Source organism: Simochromis diagramma, unplaced genomic scaffold (genome assembly GCF_900408965.1).
Source record: "Simochromis diagramma unplaced genomic scaffold, fSimDia1.1 OVJJ01000208.1, whole genome shotgun sequence".
Lineage (NCBI taxonomy): Eukaryota > Metazoa > Chordata > Actinopteri > Cichliformes > Cichlidae > Simochromis > Simochromis diagramma.
The window spans coordinates 2,517,978-2,543,093 of NW_024386789.1; the positions used below are offsets into that span (position 1 = coordinate 2,517,978).

General features: G+C 39.2%; 2 protein-coding genes across 4 annotated transcripts; one reads left to right on the forward strand and one right to left on the reverse strand.

Annotated features, from left to right (window-relative positions):
* The first annotated feature begins 2,523 nt into the window (after nucleotides 1-2,523).
* LOC120728438 lies at nucleotides 2,524-5,162 on the forward strand. The gene is made up of 5 exons (XM_040023344.1): nucleotides 2,524-2,567; nucleotides 3,103-3,275; nucleotides 3,784-3,891; nucleotides 3,987-4,133; nucleotides 4,231-5,162. The coding sequence occupies exons 1-5, from the start codon at nucleotides 2,552-2,554 to the stop codon at nucleotides 4,420-4,422; spliced, it is 636 nt and encodes a 211-aa protein (XP_039879278.1). The 5' UTR covers nucleotides 2,524-2,551; the 3' UTR covers nucleotides 4,423-5,162.
* Nucleotides 5,163-5,182: 20 nt separating this feature from the next.
* On the reverse strand, nucleotides 5,183-17,745 carry med24 (mediator complex subunit 24). Of its 3 annotated transcripts, none has more exons than XM_040023342.1 (26): nucleotides 17,622-17,745; nucleotides 17,162-17,292; nucleotides 17,001-17,083; nucleotides 16,836-16,874; nucleotides 16,673-16,746; nucleotides 16,197-16,420; nucleotides 15,735-15,846; nucleotides 15,481-15,631; nucleotides 15,190-15,303; nucleotides 14,860-14,913; nucleotides 14,658-14,740; nucleotides 14,095-14,181; nucleotides 13,769-13,868; nucleotides 13,366-13,508; nucleotides 13,179-13,216; nucleotides 12,986-13,068; nucleotides 11,990-12,168; nucleotides 11,566-11,665; nucleotides 10,895-11,070; nucleotides 10,477-10,741; nucleotides 9,775-9,956; nucleotides 9,593-9,686; nucleotides 9,371-9,470; nucleotides 8,458-8,538; nucleotides 6,260-6,408; nucleotides 5,183-5,502 (listed from the first exon to the last, which is right to left on the reverse strand). In XM_040023342.1, exons 1-26 carry the CDS (start codon nucleotides 17,627-17,629, stop codon nucleotides 5,386-5,388), a joined length of 2,967 nt encoding a protein of 988 aa, XP_039879276.1. In that variant the 5' UTR covers nucleotides 17,630-17,745; the 3' UTR covers nucleotides 5,183-5,385. The 3 variants fall into 3 exon arrangements, with proteins under 3 accessions (XP_039879276.1, XP_039879274.1, XP_039879275.1); XM_040023340.1 differs by having other exon boundaries at nucleotides 13,769-13,880; XM_040023341.1 differs by lacking the exon at nucleotides 17,622-17,745 and adding an exon at nucleotides 17,521-17,618 and having other exon boundaries at nucleotides 13,769-13,880.
* Between the last annotated feature and the right edge of the window lie 7,371 nt (nucleotides 17,746-25,116).

Here is a 25,116-nt window from a genome sequence, read left to right on the forward strand (position 1 = left end):
CGCCTGAGTGGCCGCTGTTGCTTTCCGCACGGCCGGACCGCCTGAGTGGCCGCTGTTGCTTTCCGCACGGTCGGCCTCCCGAACCGTGTCCACGTCGCCGCCGTTGCCGTCCGCACGGTCGGCCCCCTGAACTATCTCGTCTCGACCGCCGCAGCCGCCCACCGGACTGGCTCAGTGGTCGCTGCTGCCTTCCACGTGGCCGCCCACCTGAACTGTCTCGTCTCGGCCTCGGGCCACGTGGCCGCCCACCTGAACTGTCTCTGTGTGGGTTCCGTCCCTCCGTCCTGGGCCCCCTCCGCCTGCCCTGTTCTGGTTCTTTTTCTTTTGGCCGTCGGGTGCCGGCCTTTGGAGGGGGGGGGGGGTACTGTAAGGGTTCCTGGGTCGTTGACCCAGTGATTTCAGTTTGTTCATGTTCAGTTTAGTTCGCCACATTAATGTTCTCACTTCCCTTTTTTTTTTTTTTTTTTTTTTTTTTTTTTTTTTCCCCCGTGTCAGCTTGTCTCCCGTGTCATTAGTCAGATTATGTTCAGCACTGTACCCACCTGTTTCCAATCATTGTCATTATTCAACCTGTGTATTTAAGTTCCTCAGTTTCACCAGTTCTCTGTCGTGTCATTGATGTACATGTGATGATGTCGTTCCTGTCGTGTGTTCAGTCCAGTCCAGCCAGCCAGTCAGTCAGTCAGTCAGTCGTCCAGCCAGCCAGCCAGCCAGCCATTTTCTACCTCTGTTCTGTTCATCCACTCCTTATAATAAACCTTCACCAGTCTTCACCTACCTGCGAGTCCTGCGTTTGGGTTCCTTCCTCCTCGCCTCCACACACCGCTGACAGGGACATGTACAGTTGAAATAGCTTGTAAAATAAATAAATAAATAATAAAGAAGAAGAAAAAACGATGAGATATATATGATTATTATAATTAGATAGATCACACACTGGAATTAAGTGCATTAAATTCCATAACTGTAGCCTTTAATGTGGAGAACGTATTGAATCGTGGTGTTTTGTTTTTTTTGTTTTTTTTAATATATTACCGATGCATGGCAAGTGTTCAATACATATACTAAGACGAGCCCACCAGGGGGGACTGTTGTATCTGTTGTAAGCCTTTTCGCTTCTTCTCTGCAGACGAGGCAAAATCCGATGATTGTCACTAACCCCAAATCAGTGGGCAGCTGTGTGAATGACAAGAGGAAAAACTTTGATCATCCTTAATACCGCAACAGCAACCACAGTAAATAAATAAATAAATAAAAAGTGTGGGGGTGCAGCTACGTGTGACTTCATCTCTTGACAGATTAGGCAGCTACTTTTCGGCTGCTCCCTTATTGACAGGGGAGCTGTTTGATCCTGGGATGAGATGTCACATGTTTCAGTCTATTAATAGATTTTTTTTTTAAAAGGTACGTCATCAGATGACTCAATGGACTAACAGGAAAAATGACGACTGACAACATTAGAAAACTAAAGAACACTTTCAGCCCAAAAATCCAGTGTTTCAAAAGGCAATAATTCACTGACTTCTTTTTCATTTCCGTTTCCTTCTTTCCTTTCCTTTACATTTTACTATATGACAGTTTTGCACAATCTGTAGGACGACAGTAATTAAGGAAATTTCACTTCCTAAAACGTAATTCTGGAATTGTATGACTTAACTGTCAAATTTCTTTCTTCTTTCTTTCTTTTAAAAAAATATTTTGTTACAATAAATAAATAAATAAATAAATAAAAAAATAAAAATCAGGTCCATCCATTTAACAAATTTCATTACGACTTTTTAAATTTACTTTTTAATTATTACTGTTATTATTATTATTATTATTATTATTATTTGGATTTATTTGATATTGTGTCCGTTTTTCAATTTAGTTATTTTATATTTGAATGTGACCCAAACATTTTTCATATTTTTTAAAACAAGTGTTTTATTTATTTATTTTTTGTTTTATTTTGTTCCTAAATTTATTATTATTATTGTTGTTGTTAATAATATTAATAATAGTAATAATAATACTTATTATTATTATTATTATTATTGTTATTATTATTATTTATTTATTTTTAGATTTATTTGATATTTTTCAATTTAGTTATTTTATATTTGAATGTGACTCAAACATTTTTCATATTTTTTAAAACAAGTGTTTTATTTATTTATTTTTTGTTTTATTTTGTTCCTAAATTTATTATTATTATTGTTGTTGTTAATAATATTAATAATAGTAATAATAATACTTATTATTATTATTATTATTGTTATTATTGTTATTGCTAAAATGCTAAAAATGCTTAAAAAAAAACAAAAAAACATTTTTTTTAGTGTGAACTTGATTAAATTACTACTCACTTATTGGGACCAACAATTTGTATTTAATTTTTTTTTTTTTTTTTTTAAAGTGCAAACGTTTACATTTTTAATGGAAACACCATCGGATGAGTAATTGGGGGAATTTCCTCCACACGGTCCAGCTTTACATATATAAGCGTACCATAAATCATTGATGGTGTTCACTAGAGGTCAATACTTTAAGGCATTCCCTAGCAGAGGCCATGCACATTCTGACTGGTGAGTAGTGAGGCAATCCTTACAGAATACTGATTTCTCCTCTCTGCTGATCGTCCCCAGAGAGCGAAAACACTCTGTAGAGTCTGTAGAGGAAGCTACAAGAAAAATTCAAAGGATCAGCCTTTGGACAAGCAGACATCTCTGACTGATAGAAAGGCAGGTTTGTTTTAGAAGCACCAGATGTTTTGATTCATTAATAGGGCTTTTATTCTGTGTTAACATCTGGTGCTTTTTAAAACATCTGCTCGGGCTTTCTTTTCCACCATGCTGATCTACTGCAGTTACTTTTGGCTCAAGCTTCACATTACACGGGCTGTTCTCAACTGCTGCACATATTTAGCCCCAAGGGGGGACATGCCCAAATCTGCAGCAGAGAGGACCGGTTGAGAGGAGGCTTTGTTCTGCCTTTTGTTCTCTGCCTCCACACAGCATACTGGATGAATATCGGGGTTGTTTCTACGTTACGCCGCTGATGCCTTGAGCTTTTTGTTTGTTTGTTTTTAATTTTTGTTTTGTTTGCTTCTCTTTTTTGCAGTTTTCGCCATTTCTTGCTACATGGCCACGTTCGCCCTCAGCGCACCTCTGCCGGAAAGAAGCGCACTTGTTGAAGGTCCGGAATTTCAAAAGATTGTACAGAACTGCAAGCTGTTGACAGACAAGATCCTTCTCTCTATCCCCGAAACACACAAATCCTGCATTAAGACGGAGGTGAGACACACTAATGCAGTTTTGCCTGATTTCTTTAAAGCTTCTGCGTCATGACTTGTGTTTGATAATGTGCTGTCAGCGTAAGGAGCCTGCGCGGTCGAGCCTGTCAGTCAGCGGCGTTTGTATCTGAAATGCGTTTATGTAGCTGTAATGACTGATATGAACAGTCTCTGGAAAAGAAACAGCACATGTCTGTCAATGTCTTTTTGTTTTTAGATGACAGGCAACTGAGTTATCAACATCTGGCATGTTTTTTGTTGTTTTTACACAGCTGGATTTTACTTGAGTATTTCTGAAACCACAAATAAAAGTCTCTTAATGACTCAGCATCTTGTAAGAACACAGGACAAATATTTCTGGTCTAGTTTTTAGGATGTGACATTTTAGTGCTTTAATTTAACGATCTGCTGTTGCCTTCACTGCCCCCCCACCCTCCAACTGGTGTTTGCTTTGGAATTCCTCGCTGCTATACATCCTTAACCATTTGATGTTATTTCTTTTATCGTAGACTCTGCAGCTGAACTCCACAGATAATGCGCAGTTTGAGATGATGAGGTCCGGGCTTGGCATCCCCTCTGCTCCTCATATCAAAGCCCTGTCAGAAAACGTCACTTTGGTAAGCATTCTTTGAGAGTGAACTGTCATCATGCTTTGAGAGTCTAAAAGCAGACATGGTGACCAGTTTGTTTTTTTCTCTCTCTCTTCCATAAGGAGGACGGTTTGAGACAGCTCTATGAGGGTCTGCAGACGTACCGGGCCTTGCTGAGCTCCCTCAAAAACTACCCCAAGCTGGCAAACAAAGATAAAGTCACCGAGCTAATGGCTGATGTACGAGACCTCGCCATTCAGATCAAAGAGGTAGAATTTTTCTAAATTGCAGCCAGTCTGACAAATTGTTTTTGCATGTTGCATCTTCTTAATGCTTAAAATCCTTTTCTTTGTTTTGCTTTTTTAGATGTTAAAAATTGTCCATCCGCAAGGTTCACCCCACCCCACCAAACCCTCCGCGCCCTTAAATCTACCAGCAGATTATGAATTTCAGGTGGCAGCACACCTGACTCTGGTGGACCTCCAGTCTTACATTCAGGACCTGGTCCGCTTCCTCAGGACTCTGGACCGCAGCACAGAGGTGGAGACAGAGTCCTGACCAAAAAGTGTCACACTTTGCTTTTGGCTCATGTCCAAAATGTACGTTATGGTATTTATTGATCTGTGAAAGCATTATTTATTTTTGTATTTGCATTTCATATTTATATATTTATTAACAGAACTGGACTGGACTATTTATTTTCACAGGTTAAAACTAAGGAAATGTTAACACAATTGACTAATGCTCTGTAAAGCAGTACATTAAGGTATTTGACAGTTGATTTAAGGTGTTGGTGGCACGTTAATCGATACCAACAGCAGAACATGAGTAAAATTGTATATTTTTGTATTATTTTTATTTAAATTATAATAATAATAATAATGCCTGTATTTTCTTATTTTTTAATAAAAAAACACATTTTCTGAAAAACATTTGTACCTCTGTGAAAAAACATGCATAATTATACAAAACAATAAAATGAAACCTGAACTTCCAGTGAAGTTACTACTCTAATAGAGAAGTGCAACAAAGGGTGAAATAAGGACTTTGCTGTCATTATTTCCGCTACTGAACCAGACGGATGTCCTTTAAGAAGTGTTGCAAGCGGTGTATGACTGTGACAAGAGATGACCCACAGTGCCTTGTGTATGGTGTCATGTGTTGGGCTGGCTAGCATGTGATCATTCTGACTCAAGGGACAACGACAGCGGCCACACATCATGTTACTGAAACTCAAAAAACACAGAGGTGCCATATCACCATGATGTGTCACAAAAACTCACGAAACAAATGCAACCAATAAACACAGGCAAGCAAATAAGATTTTCTGTCTGATTTCTTTATTTATTCCAAAATTATTTACAAGCGTGAAAAAAAATATATAAAAGAATATCAAAACAATGTGAGTCCAGAGCTCTTGCAAACTGTTTTCAGCCCTCCGCTGCGCTTTTGTTGCCCACCAACAGAAGATAAATCCGTCGATGCCTCGATTTATTTCGGAGGTAAATTTAAACCCGAGCCTCACAGAGCAGAGATGGCTTTGGCAGCTACACGTCTCCCCAGCGGCAGAGTCAGGTCAGTGATTGCAAGCACAACTTTAGGTTTGGCCAGAGCGGGCAGCTTCACCAACTCGTAAACCTAAATGTGCAGAAAAAAAAAGAAAATTAACTGTTATTCTGAGAGGCGGTATTTCCCAAGAAACAGTAAGAATTTTATTGTGTTGCTCAAGGCTAATTGTCATTCCTTTTTGAGTGGGTGTGTTCCTGACTCTTGATCTGGTTTTCATGGGACACTAATTGTAAAATGTAACTAGAACAAAAGAAAAGAATTAAGAAATACTTTTTCTCAGAACTAGAAAAAGATGTTCCACTAAATCAGCTAAGTTGCCTCTGTCTTGCCTGTCAGCGCGCCCCAGGATGGCTGTGGCTACAATGTAGCTTGCCATCACCAGTGTGTGAATGTGTGTGTGAATGGGTGAATGACTGAATGTGTAAAGCGCTTTGGGGTCCTTAGGGACTAAGTAAAGCGCTATACAAATACAGGCCATTTACCATTTTTTGTCCATTACTCTTTTTTTCTCCTTTCTGTTATCAATTCTGGTTTGTTCTTGGCATTTTATTCCATTTCAAACTCTGCACATGTTTTGAAAATGTGGCAACCCTAACATTTCGAAGCTTGTAGGAGTGATTAATATCTCTTGCAAATGCAAGAAGCATCTGTGCTATGACCTTCAGACTCCCTCTTGATCTTATCAGAACACTCAGTCTTTAAAGGCAGTAGAACACTTGTAAGCAGGATTCCTGAACCCTTCCCGATAATATCTAAAGAAGCAGTCATCCTTCTCCCTCCTTTATCTCCACCTGTCTGGCCTCTCCCCTCACAGCTCATAACTCACCATTGTAAAAGGCATGAACTGCAGGATGCTCCCACGGCTTCCCTGCTCCAGACACTCAACACACTCCTCCATGAAGCTCTGCACAAACTGGGTGTGAGGTCCAGCCATCTTTGAGCCAAGGATGGAGGAAATGAGGAGAAAAAGGTTGGCTAAAAGAAAGAGAACAGATGGTAATCCTGCTGAATTATTTTATATCCCAAATCAAATCATCCCCAATATCAACACCACTGACAAGATGAGTAGTAGCTGCAGTGCACTGCTGGGCTGGGTGTTAGCATTCTTTGGCATGAACCACCCATATAAATGTTTTGATGCATGTTTAATCATCCAGGTAAGCAAATCTGTTCATCAGGAGAGCATTAACAAAAAAGGCTACGTCCAGATTAACCCAATCAACTTTCTAAATGTTATTGCTGATCAAGCGCTTTCATTTGTTGTAATGGCACTCCCTGATGACAGCAGTTTCCCAAAGCAGCACACTGCACTCTGCCACACTGCAGAAACTGCTCGACAAAGGTTCGAGTAAATAACAAAAAGCCTAAGAACCCCAGTCTCCCCAGATCTTAATTTAAATGAGCATACACGGAAGGCGGTTGACCCAAGGTGGTCCCACCCCAGAAACCCAGACATTGTCATGTTTATCGTTTGGCCCGTGAAAGTTTGGATGATAACCCTTTTTTGTGCCTTTTTATAACACCACAGTGGATTTTCAGCCAAATAATCTGAAATACTTGACTGGAAAGAAGACTTTCACTTTGAATTTAAAGAGCTTAACACAAGTAGTGCATTAAACATTTAAGAATTACAGCCATTGTAATATATGGTGCCCCATTTTCAGGTGCTCAAAAGTAATTGGACAAACTAACATAAAGTTAACTATACTGATTGCCGCAAGCGCCTTCAATTGCTGTGGGTCTCTCTGCAGTGCTCACTTGGGTTGACTGACTTGGCCGCTGAAGAATATCCCGCTTCTTTGCCTCGAGAAACTCTTGGGCTGTTTTTTTCAGCATGCTTTGGGTCATTATCCATTTGCATCGTGAAATGCTGACTAATCAGTTTTGCAGACTTTGGCTGATTCTGAGAGACAGCACAGCCCCATGCACTTAACACTTCATCCTGCTACTTCCATCAGCAGTCACACCATCAACAAATTTTCCATTGACGAAGGTGTCTCTTGATGGTAGACCTTTAAATGCTACGCCTACATCCTCAATGTGTTTTTGATGTGGTTATATGCTTAAAGGAAATAATTCTGTGATCATGCACTTTGGTTTGTTTTTTTCTTCTGTGGTCTTTAACACTGTTTGGTTTTGCTGAGTTGACCACTTCATGCTTTTTTTTTTTTTTTTTTTTTCACCATCTCTCTAAGTTTTATTTTGATTTCCGTTAGTCTAATGAAAGTCTTCTCTGCTTGCATCTCTTTGGACTTCATTGTGAAAGCTCCAGTGATAAGACAAATACAAGTTCAACACATGGAATCAACTACAGATATTATAAACTGTTAGTGTGTCATGATATAAAGAGGAAACAGGCCTCACCTAGTCATGAATCTGCTTTTCAGTAAATATCCAATTATTTCCAAGCCTCAGAAAATGGGCATTATGAATAAAAATGGTTGCAATTCCTAAGCAGTTGATGTAATACTTTTGTTAAACTTAAATGAAAGCTTAAAAGCTTTTGCACTTTAATTACAACGTTTTGGTCTAAAATCTATTGTGTTGTTTTGCAGAGGCAAAAAAAAGGTTCTTTCTAATATATTTAAAAAAAAAAAAAAAAAAAATCATGCAAATTTTAAAAAGTCACATTCATATAACATATAGCATTCTTGCTAACTTTAAACATGCAAAATATAATTCTCAGTAATGTCAGACATTTCTTTTAGCGTGACTTTGATTGAAAAAAAAACAAACAAAACAAAACATCACACTAAAATTCACTTTACATGAAAATAATGAGTGTCTTAGCTCTGTGTTTGGCCTTGCAAACATATTCAAGGGCTGGATGAGGTCCCATTGGGCCTTCAGAATTGGAGATCTTGTGGCTTTAATCGCAGCAACATACCAGCCTCTCCAGTTTCACATCAAATCGTTTCCCTGATTAGTTAATTCAGGATTTTTCTTGAATTTGTTCATCGTAATTTAGACATTTTTATGAAAGAGATGGGGATGAGAGAAAAGAGATGCTGGTAAAATTCTCACCCAGGACTCGGTTGAGGGGGTCCCTCATGTTGACAGTGTGGAGCTGTGAGGCAGATAGAGAGCTGCTCATAGACCGGTCTCCTGCAGGAAGACAAGGAAGATGTGATGGATGAGTTGACAAGTTTCATTTTCGTTATACTAATTTAATCATTCGAGGAAATTTTATTCCCCCCCACAAAAAAGAAACAAAAAAAAAAAACATTTAAAAATCTAGAGGATGTGAAAAAGGAAGTTAAGGATCCGTTGACGGTTGGTTTCCACTGCCATCTTACATCATAATCATAATTCCTGGAATAAGACATTTCAATGATACTAAAAATGAAAAGATGATATTTTTAACAAAATTAATTAATTCAGATTTTTTTAACATGGAAAATAAACGTTTCTTTCTCCTTGCGCTAAAATATGTATTTTATTCATAATAAAATTTTAAAAAGTCTATAAAGTGAGGCATCCGGCGTTGATGAACGGTTTCTAAATGATTGACTTTACGTAGCAAGAAAACCAGTGTCACTTTCAGTCTTAACATCAAAGCATTTTTTTCCTAAGTCATGCAACACACTGAAGTTTGACATCCTGTGTGGGGGTTTCACACTAAACACTAAACTAAACAAGGGAAAATTTCCATAGCAGTTAATATAAATGCTCATTACTTTAAGTCATGTGAATAGCAGGGTGAAGGGGGTATGCTAACTGCACAATCGCTCAAAGCAAGAAGCACTGGATGGCAGCGTTCAAGTTAGAACCTGCTGGCAGCCAATGCACTTGAAGGATAATTAATGAGGAGGAAGACCAGTCTACAAAGCATTTTAAGTGCTTACTAGAAGTAACTTGCTGTTACAGTTCTGAAACTCTCTGGTATTATCTGTAAACCACAGGCTTGTATTCAAATCCAGGCACAAAGGGGCCTAACCTGGACTGGAAAGGGCTACAGGTTCATCCTCGTTGGAGCTGAGCAGCCGCATGAGTTTAGATGGTTGAGTGTCATCCAAGGGAAAGAGGCTGTTGTAGTCCTGCAGGGAATAATAAAGGAATCATGTCAGTATTTCTACACTCAAACACGTCCTCTTACAGAAAACACGTTCTCCTAATTTTACCAAGTTTTAAAATTTTTATTTTTAAAGAGCTTCTTTACCTCAATATCTTCTCTCTGCCTTTTGCGCTGGCGAGCTGAGAAAGAACCTTTGTGGTGAGAGGAGTAAGAGCTGAGTGCGCACCACACAGACAGCCTGAGGGGACATCCAGAGACAAAAGTCAAAACCGGAAGTCAAAAACGCCACAGCGACTGCTGCCCTTAGGGTATTAAGCTTCTCTTACTTGGCCAGTGCCTTTCCAGGTGGGTCTGCCAGGCTGCGCCAGTGGGCGGAGTCTGTGAGTAGATTGGGCAGTATGGTACCTAGCAGCGTGAGGGTGATCTGCTGGGTGTCCAAGCAGAAGATGCTGTAGAGTAACTCTACCACTCGATTGGCCCACTCCTGTCGTGTCTCCTTTAACAGTTCCTGTGTTAAGAAACAGTTTCATGTTTTCACAAACTGGACATTGATTTGAATAAAATGAGATTAGTGACCATTAGTGCAACGGAATAATGTCAACAGTGTTTTATGCACAAATGTTTGCACAACCGACAACACGGACTCCTACGAACACTATTTAAGGTCAATGACGTGCAAAGAAACAGCTACAGGCTTGGGTAAAAAACAAGTACATAAATACATCACATATTCGTCAACATTTTATGAGGAAATTAATGCATGCAAAGCTTTTCTTTATCTAATGTAACCACATTGGTTTCACTAACGTCTTTGCTCTGGCTCGATGTTCTCACGTTTTCTGCTTAAATTTCAACATTTAACTATGTTTCTGGCTAACGGTTGCTCAAGTAAAATTGTAATAGATCAAGGAAGCCAATAAAGAAAATCTTCAAGTTAAAAAAAAATAAAATAAAATAAATTCGCCTTTAAAGATCGATAGTGTTGCCGATGGTCACTGCATAAGCCATCAGACCTTTTATCCCCGTACCTTGACCAGATTGTTAGTGAACCAGAAGACACCTCCCATGTTGAGAAGACTCTCGAACAGATGCAGAGCTCGGCTGTCCACCCAGCCTTTACGCAGCACTGCCTGGAACTGTTTGCTGAGGGCCGTATGGATGGGTTCTTTGGGTGGCAGCAGGTTGCGGTAGGGGATCGGCTCCTGGCCCTCCACTGGGGACCGCAGGGTGGCACCCGTCTGTTGGAAGACGTCGGCGCACATGTGCTCCATGATGGAGCTCATTATGATCACGCTGGTGAGATTGTGGAAGAAAATGATGTTACTTTTAACTCGGGTGATGAGAGACGGAGAATCAAACTGAATCCAGAACAAGGAAATTTCTCAGAATTTGTAAAATATAAAGTCGGTGGGTGCTGGTGTGGATGTGCTCTTTATGCGTTTGTACCGTTCATTGTAAAACTGCAGAGTGTTCTCCCCATAAAGTGGCGTTACAAGCTGCCGGATCATAGTCTGGGGCTTCTCCCTCTCATCTCTTCCAAGCATCCGGACATGGGCTACCAACCATGCCACCGCACAGATGGCCATGCTGCACACTTTGCCCTTGATATTGTCAGTAATCTTCTACGCTTGCAATGGCAGCACCCAGGAAAGAGGAAGGATGTGATTAGCAGAATGAAGAGAAGGAAGGGTTAGAGACGGTCGAATTCTGAGTAAAATGGGCATCCTCCCACTTTGCATTAGAAAACAAAGCTGAAAGGAATAGGGAAGAAGTGACAAGTTGGCTACACCTATTAGACGTCACTAATGATGTGCGTTTTCACAGCTTTTTTTTTTTTTTTACTCAAGTAATCTCGACATATTCAGTGGAAAATGTCAAGCCATGACTCAACGAAATACAAGGGTGGGAAGGGTTGAAACCTGAAAATCATATGAGATACTTAGTCAAAGGAGCTTGCAAAGAAAAGCATCTGGACTTCTTTAAGACGCTTTTCTTTGCAAGCTCCTTTGACTACGATCACCTGGATGACTGAGAACCTTCACAGACATGAGATACTTAGGAAACCACAAGAAATCTTTATTACCCACAGGAAGGAAAAATAGTGAAGCTAGACAAACCTGGACCGCCTCTACAGAAAGCACACCATTCTCCCATGCATTCAAGACTTCCAGTATGGCCGCTGGAATGCTAAGGCAGATCTCATGCCATTTCACCTGCCTGTCACAAGGTTAGGAAAAAAAAAAAAAACCACATTCAGAGCATTGCTGGCCACGTTTAAGACATTTCTAAACACTAAATAAGTGCAAGTTAAAATCAGAAACATTTATGTCAAACAAAAATACAGTACAGTAAAAAACTGTGCTCTTTTACGTCTATCGTAATTGTTATTCAAGCATGTAAATGAAGTTCAGGGTGTTAAGCAACTTCATGACGGGGTTGAGTATGCCACCATCTAAAGAAAAGATCTAAAGTTAATTACCGCAGCAATGCCAGGCAACATCTGCACTGACTGTAAATGATTCATTTACAGATTTCACTCACACTAGTTTCATCTCTGATGAGTTGTTCAGCAGGGTCACCAGGCTCTCCACTTTCCCAGGCTCGGGTCTGAAGCAGGGGTTTTCTGGGTTCAGAGTCTTGCCCTCTTCAGGCATACATGTCTGCAGCCACGTTTCGAAGAAGGGCGTCTCTCCTGAAGGACTGGGGTCTGACAGGATCACCTGGACAAAAGTCAGCTGATCACAGTCTGCTCAAAAAGACAATATCTCTACCGTTTATTATTTTGAGGTGACCACCACATTTTTCTCCCTTTTTAACGCTAGCGAAGACCTTTATAGAATATTTTAATATGCAAAAAAGCCTTGTTGCTCAATACAGATGCAAAGTAAGTCTGTCCACGATTAACATAGTTAAGACTTGAATTTTCAACGACATAAAACTAATTTTTACATCGCAGGGCCACATACAGCCTACCAGAGAAATCCCCTTTCTGTCAGCATAAAGAAGTTTAACTACACATTTAACTCCTGAGATCTCTTAATAAAAGAAAAAGGAAAAAATTCTCTTTTTAAAGAAAATATTTTGTCAAGATAAAGAAATGTTGCAGTTGTAAATTAAAGAAATTCTAAAATTAAATTAAATTTAAAAACTCTTTAGGCTTAAATTGTAAGAGATGTGTAAAATGACATTGGAATTGTTGGCAGCTCTGTGTAATTATTGCCCTGTAAGTATAAAAGCTTTTGTTAATTCACAAAAACATTTTTTTTTTTTTAAACAGTGGATTCACTGTAAAATTATATATAAATAAAGTAATTTCTATAGTATGCAGTGAAAAAAAACATTTCATACACATCTATTACCTAATTATAACAGTGCAGTATGAATGACGATGGGCAATGTCTTTATCAGTAGTAAAAGTCTTAAAACTTGTGAAAACAGAAAGTCTTCTGTTACTTTTTCCAAAGCCGTCCAGCGAGCTGCAATAAAGCCATTCCTGGGCTGTTTTTGTGCACTTGAACTTTGTCAAACTGAACTAACCTCAGATCCATATGTCTGCACCACGTGGCAGAGCATGAGGAAGGAGATGTCGAAGAGCAGAGCCCGTACAGACGCAGACTTGGCTAACGGAAAGGAGGAGAACATCCACAGTGTTAGTATCCCACTGAAAGATCGTGTGAATGAAAGAAGAAATTCCCTATTCGGAACATGCCACTCTTGTATTTGAACTCACATCCTTCCCCGCTGATGTGCTTGGGAAACTCATTAAGCCTGGAACAAAACAAGGGGATGAAACATTACACAGTAACACACGAAAACTTCACGTTCAAGATGACGTTGCACATAATCTCCCAACACTTGAACATTGCCGGTCTTACAAAGTTCTTGTTACTAAAAGTTCAAAAGCGTAATTTACTCACTTAATGAACTTCCGGGCAAAGGATTTGAGTTTCCCAGTGGCTGCTGCTGCAGCCAGGAGCAGATCTAGGCTCTTCCCAGACAGCATGTGGCCAAGAACACCGAGCAGACCCTCAGGAGACTTAGAGTGGTCTGCATCTACTGTCTAATGAACAAAGATGGAAAACTTATACTCGTATTTTTTTTAAAAAAACACTAAGCTGTTGTAATGTTGTGACCTTTAAAACAGATTGATTCTGATATTTTCAGACATTAGGTCTCATTGGTTGTGGATCACTTTTACAATCATATACATGATTCTCTGAACCTTCTTTGGCACTTCTGTCAATGGCCAACACTACATCTGCATTTTGATATAATTTAATTAAAAACATGCACAATTCAAACATGGTTATGGGGTGCTACCTTGAGAATATTGGTAACAGTGGGCTCCGCCCTCAGGATGAGGCCTGGGTTAGGCTGGATGTTAGCATTTTCTGCAGTCTTTAGCCTGGGGGCGAACTCCCTGTCCTCGGTCCTGAATCAAATTTGCAGGGGGAGAAGGATAAAAAGGGACGGGGAAGAGGATGGGGATAGGATGGAGGTGTTGGGGGAAATGACATGAATATAGTGGATAAAATTCCATTCTCATTTCTCATCAATATAATTAAAATTTTTAAAAAGAAATATAGGTAATCTTTGTCCTAAAATATCCATAATCGCATGTTTTCTGATAGCAGAGAAACCCATACCGCTTTGATGTGAGGTTAACTGTATTTGAATCCGACAGCAGCCCGAGTTTATTACACTCTGTCAGGAGCATTCCAAGGCAATCACAGCTACGTAAAGAAGCAAAAGGGGAAAAAATAAAAAAATTGGAACATTGTTGAACTTGGTATATACAGGTAAACATAAACAGCTATACTATTAGAATACAAGATGGTAAATGGAAGATGGGTAATAATTCTAATAATAGCCGCTTTAACAATGTCACAGATGGCAGTACCTGAATATAAAAGATATTTAATTACCGCCATTTCAGTTCAACTCAATTATATAATGTCAAATCACAAAAACAGTCACCTCACGGTGCTTTATATTATAAGGTAAAGACCCCTGCAGTAATACAGAGAAACCCTAACAATCAGATGACCTCCTATGGGCAAGCACTTGGCGACACTGGGAAGGAAAAACTCCCATTTAACAGGAAGAAGCCTACGGCAGAACCAGGCTTAGTAGCTATAGCTGCTTGTGTTATCTATATAATCTTATTATGAGATCAGGGGCATCTCCAGTGACATTTACGAACACTTACTTGCATCTCTGATCTGCTTTGTCCAGGAGTGGCGTAAGCTTAAGTAAGTACTGAAATGCTATGTTCACATCCTCCATGAAATCCTGGGAAAAACGTTTGCAACGATTGAAAGTGACAAAGACAGTTTATGACATTACACACCCAGCGCTCAATATCTAGGTGTTAACTTCCAATACAAAGATCAGTCAGGCATTTACTTTACCTGTCCTCTGTCACTCTGAGGATATTTCTTTAGTCGGAGTAGAACTTGTGGGATCTGAGATTAAGAAATCACAAGTTAATTTCATCTGATTTCTGTGAAGGGTAGACAGTAATATTACTACCAAATCAGTTTCATGCAGACAGCTCAGAGGGCAGATTTAAAAATCACCGCACAAAATTTTGCACACTATTCCTTCTCTAAACTACAATAAAAATCCACAACAAACAGAGTCAAGGAAGCAGTCAATGATATAAACAACAAGTAAAAGCAGCAAAAGGCAGACAAAAAGACAACAGAAGACCAAGTTTTCCTCGTTGAAGTGGATCTAACCTTAAGGAAAGTAAAAGCAGTCCATTTAAGCTCCTCTGTGCCCTCTGGTGACTCAATGAGGCCAGTGAAGCAAGCTTTCCATATCTCCAGGACAAAAAGGGGAGCAGGGATTCTCTGATGGGAACAGAAAGATTCCATTTGCATCACACAAAACCTCACCAGGAAAGGCTGCGTAATACTTTGGCCAAAAGCTGAACATTTTCTTTTTTGTGTGTAATGAAATTCCTTTGTCTTATAAAATCTGTCAGTCTAAATTTTTACAGTTTTTTTTCCCCACAGCTTAGTATTCACCTGCATTCTTTTGATCATCATTAACTGCTCCACCAGTGGCTGTATCTCTCCTGTCAAATTCATAGTGCCTTCCAGCATGATGAAGGCATGAACTGATGGAAAAGAGGCATAAACTGGAGGGTCACTCTGCTCAGACAGCATCAGGGGAATACTGAAGAAGAGAGTGAAGAAATCGGCACAAAGAAGTCAGATGGGACGCTTGAAACTATTGTCAAATTAGGATCATTTGCTCATTATTAACATGTCAGCCTCACCTTTTTACTAGTGACAAGCTCTCCTCTAATTTAGTATGCAGTTTTGAGTTAGTCACACTACTAAGACCATCTGTCAAATTAAGCACAGCTTGCTCTACATTGCTCCAGGAACCTGTGGAGGAAAAGCAGCAGCAGAAACAGTGTTTAGATGCCACGCTCGGCACAAAAACACACATTCAAGATTTGGCCAAAAATGACAGTTTTAGCTTAAGTGAAATTTTTGAATCACTATGGCTGACTGCCAATAATTTTGCCAATTGCCAGATTCCACACATATGCAGGTGTTTGCCTTAGAATTACTTAATATTAAAAGGTAAATAAACTGCCAATAAACTTTTGAGAGCATGTTAATAGAGCCTCGGGTAATTTATACACTATTGTACTGATACATCAGCAGATTACAGCCAGACTTCACTGAGCACAACCCTGTGTGTAAACAAATACCCATACACACTTCTATACCTTGGTCCTCCAATCTGGCAATGTGGACCAAAGCTCTGTTCTTGGTGCTGGTCATCAGACTCTGGAGCCTTTCCTGGCAGGCTCCAAGACTGGTCTCTGTGCTGGCTGATGGACCCAGTTCTCTGAGCTTCTCACAGTACCACGCGCAGCCCTGCAGCAGCCACACTACCACTGCCAGCAGAGCCCGACAAAGCCCGATGCATTCCTCTGTTTTTCCGTGACAGCTGGATCAATAAGAGACAAGAAGCAGTGACATTTTAAGCAAGATACACACTCACTGGTCCCTTTATTAGGTACACCTTGCTAGTACAGGGCTGGATCTCATCGGCTTCATGGTTTGTCGTGTTATTTGATGTGTTGTGCATTTAGAGATGCTCTTCTGCAAACCTTGGTTCTAAAAAACATTTCTGCATCCATCAGAATTTTAAAAGACGTGAATTAGATTCATGCAGATGCATTAGAAACACTTAACATACCTAAGGCGATGGCAGAACATGTCCATTATTTCTAACAGTGACTTGACACAGAGCTCCCGGGAAAAATCATCAAACTGTCACAGAAAAGACAAGTATTAAGATCATTCACATTTTCTTATAGTAAAAATAATTTTGCATTGAGTATTGTCATGCAGAAAACTACCTTGCTGATAGCCATAAGCACACTGGAATAAGACACCATCTATGGCAAGAGAGGAGACAAATCACAACATGCGAAACAACCAACAAGGTTAGATAATCTTCTCAGTTTCACACGTTTTCATTTGCTTTTTTTTAATAAAAAAAAAATACAAGTGCTTTATCTCACCTGTGAACTTATGGCATATTTGAGATAAGACAAGATGAGTGGGTTAGGGGATGGTCCAATCATCGCCTGCTCCATCAAAGCCTCTGAATTATATACAAGGAACAGTTAGAGCAACTTTAGAAAACACGAGAACCGGTATACTTAAACAGACTACTACCAACCTGCAAGGTTGAGATAGTCCCATGTTACTCCCTTTGGGAAGTTTTTCTTGATGTTGATGGCCCACTGGTAGTCACTCCAACGATCTTTCCAAGCCTGCAGAATGGCTTGCTTCAAATTGACCATTTTCATCCTGGCGGGGGAAAAAAATCAATAAAAATGGCCACCATTCAGTCACCGTTCGTTTTTTCGCTGTAACACTCAAGCTTATTTTACACTATTTCCTAGCTACGTTAGCTCATGCTATTTGCTAATGAAATAGTTAAAGAAAACTTCTCCTGTCGGATACAGAAAACAAACAGTTTTCACAATAAATTAACACCAAAACGAGTCTTAAAGCGGTGCTAAATCTGATACCTACCTGACGCTTTGAGTTTTTAGAAGCTTACGCTAAAATACATTTGTTTATAGGACCCCAGCTTCACAACGCAAAAAGCGACGTTTTTGTTTTGAAAGACGTACCCGTTCATTGGTTAATCTCCTGACGTTTCAGTATTCTTCGCGCGGATTGGTTGAAGGGGAATACCGGCAGAGCTCCGCTCGACTAGCAGCAGATGACGCTGTTTACAAAGGTAAGAATCATAGCTCGACCACTGTATTTATACCCCTTTCTATACATAAGGAAATGAAGGCAGCAAAAATGTTGTTGTGCCTTCCAGCTAAGGGTAAAACATGAAACCAAAGAACTGAATAATTTTCTAATATAAACAGCTATTTTAGCCTGACCCCTGTGATGTCTTGTTAGCCGTTTGCAGTGTCGTTTTGTTTGTTAGTGAAAATGAAGGAAAGTATAGTTCTTGCAGAGGCATGACTTAGTATTTTTTGTGTTATGCAACTTTTTGTTTCTACTCCTTTAAATTTTGGAGGCAAATACAGGACTTTATACACCACCTCATTTATTGGAGATTTTAGCTAGGTTTAGTTTACTCAGCAGTATGAAGACCAAGTAAAACTAGCTACAACTACCATATTAAACTTGTTTACACAATATTGATTTGGTGATATTCTGAAATGAATCCTTATGGCTAATAAGTGCTTTTGCTTTAGGTATTTTTTAGAACAAATTTTTCTAATATACTTGCAGTTTTCCAGGCCAATGATGTATTTACTTATAAATTTCAGCAGCCCCACGTGTGTAGGTGTTATTATTATTGCTTTTTTATGACATAACAAACCTAAAATAAACCCAAACTTAACTTAGTAACAACTAGTGTTTGTTTCCACGTTAACTGATTTTTTCTTGTACTTTTAGCTGTAAAATGATGACATAAGTTATACCTGATATAACTAAGTTTCATTTATTTTGTTTGATTATTTCATCCATGCATACAGTGAAATGCATTGTTGTCTTACATAACCACCTCATTCAGCTGTGTGATTCACTACCTCAGTGTACCTCTTTTGTGTGTGCCAGTCCAGTCCCTTTCAGCAGGATTTTGTTTATTATGTCAGAATGTTGAGGTGAAAAAAAAAAAAGACATGTGTCTTTACAACAGTTCACACTCTTAGAAAGCCAGAAAGAAACAAGGGTGGAATAAACTATGAGCACATGTGGAAATGGCTCCTTTATTTAGATTTAAATAAATAAACAATCTGGTTACTCACAAAGCACATGCTCAAGAAGAAAATATATTCAGAACAATGCTGAAAGTGGCACTGGTATTTAAAAAAATTCTACTCAGGCAGGGGTTTCTCTATCTCCTTTTAACTTTTGAACTCAGTTGTATTTCATGCTAAAAGGGATATTGTTCTCTATATCAAAACCACCCAACTACTTCTGTTAGGGAATATCCTGTATTGAGTTTATGACTACAAAGACCGTTATTCTGCCTGACACTGGAGACGGTGTCCTGATAGAGCGAAGTCTGTGTCCTGGGACGGCCCTGTGCCAGCCAGCAAGAGATGATCCATGCGTCCTGGCGTTGTCTTGGTAGGTGAGGGTTGGAGAGATTGTGAAGTTGTGAGGTGTGTGTGTGCAGCGGTGAATTTGGGCAGAGTGATCTTATCCCCTCTGCCTTCTACATAGTGGAGAGCTGCATTAGTGGAGGGTACTGAGAGATTTGAGTCTACCCCTGGGGAGACCAGAGAGACTGAAGTCACAGCTCTGTGTCTGTTCTCATGACTTCACTGCTGGGACAGACCCAGTTTTGCTGACTCTTATTTTTCTTCTATGTAAGCTATTGAGTAATCCCATTATAATGGGACTCACTAGTGTTTAGTTTGTGGTGCTCAAAGTCTCTCAGGATTACCTGGATGTAGATACTTTCACTATGAAAGAACCCTGTATTGACAACTTATCTAATTTTGAAAATGGCACATAATTTTTAAAGTATTATTTTCAGATGCTTATTATTTTTTCAAACTAAATTTTTTTAAATTCTCTCAACACCACCAATACCTTTCAGCTACATAATAATGAGATAAACATAAGCTACTATCTCCAAACACCAGCAATTAACAGTGAAACAATGTGGATTATGTGTTGCGTTGTGTTTTGTGTAATCAATTTATTAAATCCATTAGGGCCAATTGCTTAATAAACCATAAGATAATGATCCCTATGAAAGAGCAGAACTAAATAAATGTGATATTTCATAGCATGTGTTTCTATTAGATCTTTATATCTGTTATACTTCTCTATTCTGTTTTTTTTTTAACACAACATTACTGTCATTCATTCTCTCCTGAGGCCTCTGGGCACACCGAGATAATTACCAAGGGTTCAGAACCAGGAAATGAGAGTGGCCCTCTCCTGTCCCCCCAGGTTGTCCAGTGATGTTGCTTCATGAATCAGGATAGACTAGAGGCAACTACTGTAACCAAGAGAAGCTAAGGCACATGATGTGTCAGTACGTTTAATGTTGCATACAGCTTCTTTCTCTCAGGTTTGAACTCAAAATGAAAGTCTTTCTGGAGGGTGATGTAGAAACAGCAGCTTTAACATAGGTGAACAGTAAAGTGAGAGACATGAACATCTGGTTAAAGCTGTTAAAGTCATGGCAACCGACTTTGGGAATAACATGTGTATGGGGAGGCTTTCTAAATATGCTGACCCACTCTTGTAATACAAACAATGTACATAGGAAAAGCACAGTTGCAGTAAATAACATTATAACAAATTTATATGCACTAAACACTCACCTTCCACTTCATTAGTTACACCTTGTTAGTTGTGGGTTTGCCTTCAGAACTGCCTTAATTCTTCATGGCATAGATTTAACAAGGTGAACATTCCTCGGGGATTTTGGTCCATACTGACATGAGAGCTTCATGCTATGTTATACTGAGATCTGGTGACTGTGGAGTCCATTTGAGGACAGTGAACTCATTGTGATGCTCAAGAAAGCAGTTTGAGATTATCTGAGCTTTGTGACATGGTGTACTATCCTGCTGGAAGCAAGCAGCCATCAGAAGATGGGTACACTGTGGTCATAAATGGACCAACAGGAACAACATTCTGGTGGTGTGTTAAATGATGCTCTGTTGGTAAAAGTAAAAGTATTCCTTACATCATTATATTACCTCCAGACTAAATCATTGACACAAGGCAGGACGGCTCCACGCTTTCATGCTGTTTATGCCAAATTCTGAGTCTAGAATTTGAATGTTGCTGCAGAAACGGAAACTCATTGCAACGTTTTTCCAATCCTCTATTGTCCAGTTTTTTTTAGCCTCAGTTAGCTGACAGGAGTAGCACCAGGTATCATTTTATGCTGCTGTAGCCCATCTGCTTCAAGATTCAGTTTGCTGTACAAGAGGTACTGTTCTGCATACCTTGGATTTAACAAGTGATTGTTTGAGTTGCTGTTGCCATCTAGTCTGCCCATCCTCTGATCTCTAACATAAATAAGACATTTTCAACCAGAGAAATTTACTCTCTGGATATGTTGTCTTTTTCATACCATTTTCTGTGAGCCCTACAGATGGTTGTGTGGGAAAAGCCAAGCAAATGAGCAGTTTTTGAAACAAGCCCGTCTGGCACTAACAACCATGCCACCTCCAAAATCACCTTTCCTCTCCATTCTGATCCTCGGTTTAGACTTCATCAGGCTGCCTTGACAATGTCGAAAAGACTAAATGTGTTGAGTTGTTTTTACCCATATTATATCTGTCTTACTGATGTGTATAGTGAAGTTGAGGATAATAATTTTGCTCAAATAAAACAATAAACTTGTCATTTGATGTAATAGAGAATTTCAAAATTTTGCCATTTCTAGTGTTTGTATTACAGCGCATTTATAGAACAGACAAAGAGCCCAAAATATCAGGAATAATAGCCCACGCTTTAAGAAAAAAAAAAAAAACACACACTCACACACTTGGAACTACAACATACAACTGAGGACTGTAGCACTAACAAAATACCTGTAGCTAGCAAATTTTTTTTTATTATTATTCTTTTTTTTAATCTATGCAGTCTTTTAACGTCTACTGGGGCACGGCTTACAGCCGTGGGCTTTTTACACAGGATGACAAGGATGGGTTGTAGGATAAGGCTGTTGTGTCTCTTCCATTTGGGCAACTACAAAACACATCTCAGTAATTGGATAAAGTCCCATCACACTTCAGGATCAGTTTGTACTGTCACTCAGCAGCGCTTTCAACTGGTTTTATTTTCATTTGTCTGACTAGAGACTGCTCTCGCATACAAACTGTTGTGAAGTGTCTGCTTGTAAAAAATACATTGCGTGTCTTTATAGGATATATTTATTTATACCTCACTTCAATATAGTAATATCTGTCTCTAGATTATGTTGCTGCTATCATATTAAATCGTTGTCTGTTTTTATATAACATTATATTAACCATTTTTTGCAGCATTCAATGAGCTTTGAACTACTTAAATCCCATTTAGTAATATTCTCAGTCATAGTAACACAGATTTCAGAAGTATCTTTCTTTGAGTGATACTACCACAGCAGCTAATCAAGAGTACTTCGAATATTGAAATGCTGGCGAGGGATTAGAGCCACATGTGGTTTGACACCAAAGAGCTTTATATAGCTGCTTCAACACAGTTTTCCCCCATTTTACTGTCATCAGCAATTCAGCCTACAGGGAATGTGTTCCAGCATTATTTATAACTAGTCTATATGGGCTAGGGTGGCAGAGATCCTAGCCAGGCTATGTCTTGCATCCTTTCATATAGTTTAATTACATTTTAGTAGGTGTAAGAGTTTCTTTTTTTTTTTAGATCATATCAGTAAATGTTTCTGTCCAGACCCCAGCTGGCTTCTTCGTCTATTCCCTGGGAGTCACAGAGGGGACATTCCCATGGGATCCAGGTTGTCAAGTCTGTTGCATAATTCAAGTCATTCTGTCTATCTAGCTATCTGGCTATCTATCGCAGGCTGAAGCCTATCTGTGCTATCACTGGGTGAGAGGTGGGATTCACCCTGAACCGATTGACAGCCACAGGGCTAACACGCAGACACTGACAACATAAACACTTACGGCCAGTTTAGACTCAACAGCTAACCTTCATGCATGCCTTTGGACTATAAACTCCACACAGAATGGCAGCAGGTACCGACCTGATAACAGCTAACCACTGCACTACAAAATACAACAATTAATGGCGGTGTATTGTAATAGTAACAAAAGCATAGGCTGTTTACAGTATTTTTCGTTTTTTACATTTTTAAGTTATGCATGTTGAGATGTGTTTGAAATAAATTGTTTTATACATCAGGACTCAATAAAAAAATCATCTGGTCCATAGCAGGTTTTAAAATGATGGTATTACAATCAAAGATGAGCTACAAAGCATGAAATATTACACTGTGTCGTTATTTGTCTAACAAACCCTAATCCAAAATGCGGGCGCAGTATACAGCATATGCTTCAATAGCTTCTAGAAAGACCTTCAGCAGCAATAACTTGAAGTAACTGTTTTCTGAATGACTTTATCAGTCTCTTGCATCATTGTGGAGGAATTTTGGCCCACTCTTCTTTACAACATTGTTTAATTTCATTGACGCACGTGGGCATTTGTTCATGCACAGCTGTCTTATGGTCCCGCCACAGCATTTCATTAAAAGTGAAGTCTGGACTTGTAAATACACCCTTACTGCTTCCAGAGGAGAATCAAATGCACTTGATTAACTGATCATGGGGAAGTGTGAGCACCTCTATAAAAGCAGACGATTTGGCAGTTTGCAGGTCTGGAGCGTGCAGGTCTGTGTTAGCAAAATGCCAACTAGGAAATACATCATTAATGAACTTAAAGAAGCAACTGCTGTTTCCAATCAATCTGAGAAGAACTGTATGGCCATTTGAAGTTTTTCATTCTAGAGTGGGATTTATTATTTGTCGTGGAAAACAGTTGAGACAGTTGCTAATACTCCCAGGAGTGGACGTCCCAGCAAATTCACCCCAAGGTCAGACCGTACAAATCTCAGAGAAATTGCAAAAAACCCACAGGCTACATCTTAGACTCTACAGGCTTCTGTTAGCTTAAAGTTGTTAAATGTTAACATTCATTACACTGTAAATGTGATTTTTTTTGTAGTGGTTGACAAGAGAAAACCTTATCTATCTTACAAGAACACTGCAGCATAACTTGAGTTTGCAAAATTGCATGAACAAACCACAAGAGTTTTAAAAAAGTGCCCTGTTTTGTCATAATGCACAACATTAAGGTCCCAAAACCAAACACAGTATAAAAACATGAACACCTCACATCAACTGTCAAGCACGGTGGTGGACAGTTGATGGTTTGGGTTTGTTTTGCAGCCACAGGACCTCGGTATCACTTAGTCAACCATGTACTCCTCTGTATACCAAAGTAATCTAGAGTCAAATATGAGGCAGAAACTGAGTCATGCCACAGGACAGTGATCTCAAGCTCAGCAGAATACTATAACAGAGTGACTGAAAAAGAAAATAAAAACAAGGTTGTTGTAATGACCCAGTCAAAGTCTGTTGTCAGCCCGATTTGAGACAGCTGTGTGTGGATAAATATCCACAAGCTGCAATGAAGTAAAGCAACATTGTGAAGAAGAGTGGGTCAAAATTCTTCCACTATTATGTGAGAGACTGATGAAGTCATGCAGAAAGTAAATACTTCAAGTCACTGCTGCTAAAGATAATTCCATAAGCTACTGAATCATGGGGTTTATTTAATTGTCCAGATATAGCGTTTGCATTTTGGTTCAGTTTTTGTTAAATAAACCTATCCCCACTGACTGCATGTCTTTGGACTGTGGTAGAGAGCAGCAATACCTAAACACACTGGGAGAACATGCAAACTCCACACAGAAAGGCCCTGTCCGGGTGGTCGAGTCAGACCCAGGACATTCTTGCTGCGAGTTAGCATCAGTGCTAACCACTGCGCTAATACCTACTACGTGAATATTTTAGAATTAACAGACAGTGCATTTTTATTTTACCACGATTTTAGGTTAATAGTGGCACATTCTACAGTTAAAGCTATAAAAATACAAAACAATTTTTATTTCATCATAATTTACCAAACTTAGAAGAAATAAAACCTCACATCCCAGCACTGACCGAGCATGACTGACTTGCCTGTAATTAATATACTGATTTGGAAAATTACTTTTAGCTAATAATTTTGGTCTCATGATACATTGTCATATGTGTTTATATATAAACACATATAAATAAGTGAGAGCAAAATTTACTTGAGAAATTTGAGCAATTTGTTAGGGTGGATAAACGGAGGCCACAAAATACTTAGCATAGCAAGAATTCAATGGGATTTCAGTTGCTCGGGATAATTAAAACTGAAGTCAGAGTCTCCCCGTCCCAGTAGGCTACATTTTATCCTGACATGCCCTTAATTATCCAGGACCTCTTGATGTCTAATCCTACTGAGGAAGTACACCAGTTTGACATCTCAGTCCTCTAAAGACGGCTCATTTTCAGTGTTAAGTTTAACTGGCTTCCACAACCCCTGTTACAGTTCATCACTTTAAGTAAAGTTTCACATTTT